The 7,502-nt window shown below is 44.5% G+C and overlaps 1 protein-coding gene across 1 annotated transcript; it reads right to left on the bottom strand.

Annotated features, from left to right (window-relative positions):
* Positions 1 to 363: 363 nt before the first annotated feature.
* Positions 364 to 4,213, bottom strand: LOC131670187 (uncharacterized). The gene is made up of 4 exons (XM_058945583.1): positions 2,755 to 4,213; positions 2,108 to 2,362; positions 812 to 2,042; positions 364 to 703 (listed from the first exon to the last, which is right to left on the bottom strand). The coding sequence occupies exons 1-4, from the start codon at positions 4,211 to 4,213 to the stop codon at positions 364 to 366; spliced, it is 3,285 nt and encodes a 1,094-aa protein (XP_058801566.1).
* Positions 4,214 to 7,502: the final 3,289 nt, after the last annotated feature.

The raw sequence follows: 7,502 nt of genomic DNA, 5'->3' as shown, positions 1-7,502 counted from the left end.
GTGTTTTCGTTTGTTATCCCTGTTCAGACGAGTTTGACTGTCTGCTTGTCGTTTAAACATTTTACCATACCATTCGTAGAAGCAAATTCTCGCTCGATCCATTGCATTAACGATTCGATTCCAACCTAGAATTGTAATTTTTGCCGGTAAGAAACTACTTTTAGGGTCTTTAGCGAGTGTCGCACCAACGTATTCGCATCGCGTTTCAAGTTGATCGATTTCTCGTTTGTCGATGTTTCCCAGAGCTTTCTCTACTGGCCACGCATTAGACGATTCGCGAAGGAAATCTGGCCCTATCAACCACCTATCTTCCGTATGCATCGGCTGGTCGGACGGTCGCGTTGCGTCGTCGGCGGGATTTAGTTATGTCGGTACCCATCGCCATTCGGTTGTTTTCGTTAGTTCGCCTATTTCTCCTAATCGGTTTGCCACTAACATCTGTTTGCTCCTCGAGTTGCTCCTAATCCAGTGTAAAACGGTTGTCGAATCAGACCAGAAAATGGGTCGATTGATTTTCAGCTCTAGTTCCGTCTCGATAACTCCAGCTATTCGTGATCCAAGCAAGGCGGCTTGTAGTTCGAGTCGCGGTATTGTCATAGGTTTTTTAGGCGCAACGCGTGATTTCGACATGAGCAGCGATAAGTGCACATTTCCGTCGAGTGTTTCTGACCGCAAATAGGCAACCGCTGCATAGGCCTTCAGGCTTGCGTCGCAAAAAATGTGTAGTTGTATGTCTGAGTAATCTGACGTCTTGGTTATGTAACATCGCGATATTTTGCACTGCTTCATTGCTACGAGATTGTCCAGTCACTTTGACAATGCCTTAAAATCCTCGTTCGAGATTCGCGTGTCCCAATTAATTCCGCTTCTCCAGACATCTTGCATAATCAGCTTCGCTTGTAATGTAAACGGCGCGATAAGCCCGAGTGGATCGTACACGGACATTGCAATTCCGAAGAATTGGCGTTTCGTCGGCCGTTCTTTTCCTTGTCGTATTTCCAAGCGAACTTTATTTAGACTGATGTTGATTCTAAAGGTGTCCTTGCTACAGTCCCAATAGAGGCCTAAAACCTTTTCTTCGTCGTTGCAGAGGTTTGCCTGTTCTCTTCTACCTAATCTATTATTATCGAGTACATCCGCGACAACGCTTGGTTCATTCGACGCCCATCCGTGCATGTGAAAGTTGGCCTCCTTGTTTATTTCGATTACATCGCGAACACGTTCTCGCATTTCTTCGACGGACTTCCCGGATGCCAAATAATCATCCATATAACTATTTTCTATTATACTCTTCACGGATTCGGGTTTCGAGTCCGAGAATTGTCGTGCGTTCCGATTTTTTATGTATATAGCGCTAGTTGGAGACAATGTCGCTCCGAAAATCAAGCCTGTACTCTCCCACGTCTCTGGCGTGCAAGTACGATCTCTACCACGCCACAAGAAGCTCAAAGCGCCGCGATCTCGCTCTATTACTTTAATTCTGAGGAACATATCTTTGATATCCCCTTTTACAGCGACAGGAAATTGACGAAAACGGAGTAGCACACCAAGCAGTGACTTTAACAAATCCGGGCCGGGTTCCAGTAACGAATTAAGCGATATACTGTTTGTCGTTGCAGCCGCGTCATGTACTATGCGAGTTCTCCCGGGTTTGTTCGCATTTTCCACGCCATGATGCAGTAGGTACCATCTCCTCGGTCTCTTGACGTGTTTTTCGAACTTTTCCGCGTACCCGTTTGCAATGAATCGCTCCATCTCGGCGTAATATCGTTCTGCGAATTCCGGATTCCTGTCGAGCTTTCTTTCAAGCGCATACAGCCGTTTGAGCGCTGTCGCCTTACTATTTACGTCCAGCATCAAACCCGATTTCCAGAGCAAACCTGTTTCCCATTCGCAACCCCTTTTTCGTGAAGTCGCCTCTAAGATCGCCCATGCGCGTTCATTCTTTACATCCTTTTGGTCCAGTTTCACCACGCCAAGATTCTCTAACTCTAGATAGTTCCTAATTTGTTGCTCAAGTTCCGCGGATCTTTCGGGTTTATCTTCGATAACACACGTGGTTGTAACCGACGTGATGATATCCGTGCCTTCCCGGTCCTCGACGTACCGTGTACCGACCAGCCGAGTAGTGAGTGCGTCGCGATAAGACCCTTTCCATCTAATTTCCTTACATCGTCGCTCTCTAATAGGCGCCAGTTGTCTTGTCCGATCAAAATGTGCAGGGGCGCGTCGTGATAGGGTAATATTTCTATATTTTCCTTTTCTCGCACGCGTCGGGCGAGTTCCTTCGACAGTGATTGTAGCGGCAGGTTCAGTGATGGGATGATAAGCGCGTGTTCGATTTGTTGCTCTCCAAACGACCCTACAACGGTTAAACTGACGCGTTCGCATTTAACGTGGTTTTGGCCCCCGTATAAGCCTTGTAACGATGTCTCAAATACTCTTCCCTTTATTCCGAGTCGTCGTGCAAATCGCGAGTCAATAAGTGTGACGGTGGAGCCTCCATCCAACAGAGCGTGCGTGACGAGCTCGCTTCTCGGTCCTTTAACGCGCAACGGCACTACGCGTAAAAGTCCCCTTCGCACGGTTAGTCATTCCCTTCGTGTGGACGACGCTTGGTCTCGCGCGCGCGAAACGTCGTGGCTTCTTTCCTTATCGCGTCGTTGGTCATTTGTTCCCCGTCGAATCTTGAGATGTCACGGGCTTCTCGGTGTTCTGAGTAACGACGCCTATCTCTTGACCCTAAAAAACTACATTGTTCCTTGCGATTCGAACGTTCACGCTCGTCCCAGCGATCAACTTGGTCTCGATTGTCGCTCCGATTGTGGAAGTGTAAGAGGGTATGGTGGTGCTTGCGGCACACATCACAGACGGTCCTGGAGCTACATTCTGATCGTAAGTGCCCGTTCTCGAAACACTTGTAGCAAACCCCCATCTTCTTAGCTAAAAACCACCGACGCTTCGTGCTTTCATGTAAGAAATCGCGACATTCTCTCACACGATGACTGCGTCTACCGCAATAGCCACATTTGTCCGATGAATCGACAGTTGTTCCGTCATCTTTCTCGCCTACTAGGTCGACCGCCGCACAGACGATACCGCCTCTCGCACCTTTCGTCAACTTCTTTGAAGTGCCGTCGTCATTGGCAGAAGTATCGATGTCAAATACGCCCGCACGTATGTTGAGCTCCGACTCTCTCGCCATGAATTTCGCTAACTTCTCTAACGGCGATAGATCACCATGTTCACGGAGTTCCTCCTTCGCAAACCGATTGAAAGCTGATTGTAGCGACTCCGGTATTTTCTTGGCTACACTAGATAATAAATCGAGGCTATAGAGATATCCGCTCGGCTTGAGAATTTTGAAGGCATCGACGTCGCTCTTCAATTGTGTTGCGAACAACGCTAAACCTTTCATGCTTGTTTTCAAACTCGGTAAGCTATGCAGATCTCTGACGATATCTGCAGCGATGAGCAAAGATTGGCCAAAATGGTTCTCTAATTCGCGTATGACATCTCTCGGGTTATCGCTCGTTGCTAAGAGCGTCCTCACAAGTTCGTAGGCCTTGCCCTTTAACGCTTTGTCAAGCCGTCCGATATTCCGACGATCGCTAAAGCTAGCTTCCGATTCAGCGTACATTTTGGCGAAGTGCATCCATTGTAGGGGTTTTCCCGAGAATTCCGGTAACTTTTTATCAAAGTCTACGTTTTTAGAAGCTGGCGAACTCCTACCATCTGCAGCGCCTTCGCGGATCGCGTTCATCGTGTTAATCAATGTTTGTGACAATAGTAATATCGCATTTTCTATCGGATTCGATTGTGCGCTCGCATGTTCTCTTAACACAGTACCTAACTGATCGCCGTCGACTTGTCTTCCATTGGTGTTGGTTGTTCCTTCTCTCAGCTGTTCGTCGATGAATGATGCTGGCTCGATGACGTTGATCTCGGATTCGGTTGGGGAGCTCATCAGTGATCTCTCAGACTGCGGTGTTTGTTCTTGACGTTGACCGCGCGGTCCCTTCCGCGATCTCAGTAATACCTGCTCTGCCTGTTTCACGGCTGGTGTTACACGGGTTTGTACTACTCTCTTCGGCTGCTTGGCTGGAGCTGGTTGTGTAACAATCATCTCATGGTAGTCTTCTCTAACCCGTCGTTGTTTCTTTGGGGCCTCATCGTTGACCGTTGTTGGCGTGTGACGCTTCCTCGGGGCCATTGTTGATAAGAGGCACAATATAAATCACTTCTATCTTCTTTATCGTAAACTTTAACACTTATTATTATTTCTTTAGTTTAATCGAGTTCCTCACCCGGGGCACCAAATGTTAGGGGTGAGTATGAGAAATAATAATAGATTGTTAAATTCGATACTTTTTCAGATTGGTATTTATTTCTTCACATTGACAAAGACTTTCGCGTGGCTAGTAGCGACTAAAGGGCGACCTGCTCGTTTTTGTCCAAAAATTGTTCTGGTGCCTGGTTGATGCGACATGGTTTACGCCCCCGTTTCCCTTTCCTTCTCCATTCTGTCTTCCACTTTTCTTGTCGTTTGCCTGTTGTTCAAATTCATCTCTCTCTCTCTCTCTCTCTCGCCAGCCTGTCAGCCTAGGGGAGCCTCTGTGCCGGCCCTAGTTGTTCATTTTATGACCCGACAATACCCGGAAACCTCTGGTAAAACCATCGGTTTCACGTGGGATCTAACTACCTCCAGGGACTCATCCCTCGGAGTAGTATAGTGGTGTCCGGCGACGATACGCAGACCTTCCGCACGCCCGCGGTCATTGGCGAGAGCGAGTTTTATAGGGATGAGCTGAAATAAGAAGGCCCAAACGGACAAGGAGCCTTTTATGTCGCTGCTTAGCCTTACAATTCTCGGCAATTTATTTTACATATGTCCGGTGTCTGTCCTAAACGTGTACAATTCCGCGGATTTCTTCATTCCCTATTTTGCGACGAACAAACACAATAACCCGACAAAAACGAGAGTAAATATGAGGTAATTTATTGACGGGGTAGATCAGCGTCGATGTAACACACCTGAGGAACAGATGCGGCTCGTCGACCCTGTCTTACCGCTAACGACGGGACCCCGGGACCATTTTTTATTGTACTCGCGCTCACCCGCTTGTTTTCTTCTTCCTCTTCCTTATAGATATAAAAAGAGAGGAAGAGAGAGAGAGACGAAGCGATGTTCGACCGTCGTTTACAACCTCCCCCCGGTCTAAGAATTGATGAAATTTTAGATCTATTCCGACAGTCCGAATATTCGGTTCCGCGGGGCTCGTCCGAATCCCTTACTGCCGTAGGTTTCTTCGAAAAGAAACCGTAGGTGTAAGTGACCGTGGTGGGCTTCTTCGAATATGTAGTCCATCAGCTGGTGGTAACTCCAGCCTCGCTGTTCTCCCATGGCTGCGTTAGCTTGTCCATGGTGGTTGTTGATGTCCGGGCTGTTTGAATTTCATCTGGTATCCAGGCCCTTTTTGCCCGTTTATGCGGTGGACCGAGTGCGGTAGTTGCGGTGCGCTTCATTGTGCTGATGATCTTTTTTATTCTTTTTTTAGAAAGTGGAGAGTGGTGGTGGATTGTTTTTTCTTTCGGATTCTAGGTGTGGGATTACTTGTACGGCTATGGGTAGGGAGTGAGGAGTGTCGTAGTTGATTGGTGGCATAAAATATTTTCCGTCAAGTAACGTTTGTGCAGATTTGCAGATCATTCTTATTTGATGGTTTAAGGGCTGATTCAACTCTTGCTTCGGTATATTTTCGAGTTTATAACTTTTGTTACTGCACACTCTATATGTAGTACGCCACCTACTGCTATTACGGATGCAATAACGATTATGATGGTTACACCTAACGCTAAATACGCGTGTAATAGTTTCACTTGTTCCGAGCGTTCGTATTTGTTCTGATTATTATTTATTTTTGAGTTTTTCATTATTATTTTGTTTGTAGATAACAGTGAATCACAAAATTTTCTGCCCTTACTTTTTTCTTAGCTCCCAAATAAATATGATGGTCTGTTCTAAGTTCGCACAACTGGGGAATCTGTATTATTCCAGTGCCACTAAAGAACATAGGCTATATTATGCCGTTACAATTTACGTTGAAAGAAGTGTTGAAAGCAACAGAGTATAATAAAACATTATTTTGTAATGTCGGTATAAGTTGGGCGCGGGAACAGGTAAAATGAAAAAATACGTTCACACTCGTTATCAACGAAATTCTCACTTACAAAAGCATGGATAGTTTCTCCCTTTGTTACAGTCAAGTAATCACTTTGTGGTCTAATAAATTTAACGACTCGGTTAGTTTCATTAAAATACTGAAATAATGGTAGTCAATATAATTTGAAACTCTGCGTATTGTTGCTTGTGTCAAGGGGAAAAATTACTTCGACAATAATGTTCTTACGAAAGTAAACTACGTTAATTTCTGCAATTTGTTGTAGTGTTATGATATTAATTTTTGACATATGTATTGGTAACCTTGAATTAGTAATTGCCCTGATAGTTTTTAGTGCATTTAGCAAAAATTGCAGATTAAAAGAAAATTGTTTGTTTTACAGCAGTTGACGTACTTCGTTTGATATGTAAATAAATTTATGTAACATGTCGTGAATTTCAGCTAAACTAAGGCTAATGTGTGTAGAATTATACACTGGGCTCATTGCGCTTGTAATGAAATCTGCGCGAGCTTTTCTAAAAAACAAAAGATTTATTTCTGATTGTAAATTATTTTCTGTGATGTAAGATAAGTCATACTCGCCCATGTGTTCAGTTATATTACTCTCGCGCATATACAAAACATCTTCAAGAGCCTTGTCGGAATGTTCGGGTAAGAGGCTATCTGGCGATGCTAGGGCATTCCACCCCCCGTTGGGTGTGTCAAAAGCGTATGCGTTCAGAGAAGTGTTTATTGCTTCGTTGACATGTTCAAGTTTTTTTGTTTCTTCGTAGGCTATGTATATAGAATTTTTGATGAAATCGTTTATTTCGATTGTCTTGCAAGCTGTAGATATTTTTTCCAGTGTTTGGGTGAAGTTGTAATGTGAGTTAAGTACTAAGTTGACGTCAAGAGCGGTGATAATATTCCATTTTTCTTGAATAAATCGTATGCTAGGTCCTTTTTCAAAAGTAATTCCAGGTTGACTATCATACTGATTTGTAGTTGGCTGGTTTTTGCATATAACAGTAGTTTGTAGACTGATGAAAAATGCCTTGGGTAACAGCATTTTGCTAGTATTAGCTGGAAGAGTTGTTGTTATTAAACTTTTTGTCTTGCGTTGACAGCAATTTTGTTGAAAAGCTCAATCCATTCCCAATTCTCTATTTGGTCAAAAATATTTATTAGCGTGGTTGGGGAGGTGTTGTTATTTCTACGGAACAGGAGTGGTGCCACTCATGGGAACGTGTCTGAAGGATCATTAGTATTAGGTTTGAGTAGCTCGCTGAGTATTGTTGTATTTTTATCTCGGACGTCAGTGCTTTTTGCGTGATGATAACT

This window comes from Phymastichus coffea, unplaced genomic scaffold (assembly GCF_024137745.1).
Source record: "Phymastichus coffea isolate CEN01 unplaced genomic scaffold, Cenicafe_Pcof_1.1 PCOF00008, whole genome shotgun sequence".
Lineage (NCBI taxonomy): Eukaryota > Metazoa > Arthropoda > Insecta > Hymenoptera > Eulophidae > Phymastichus > Phymastichus coffea.
This window is presented reverse-complemented; position numbering and strand designations above follow the sequence as displayed.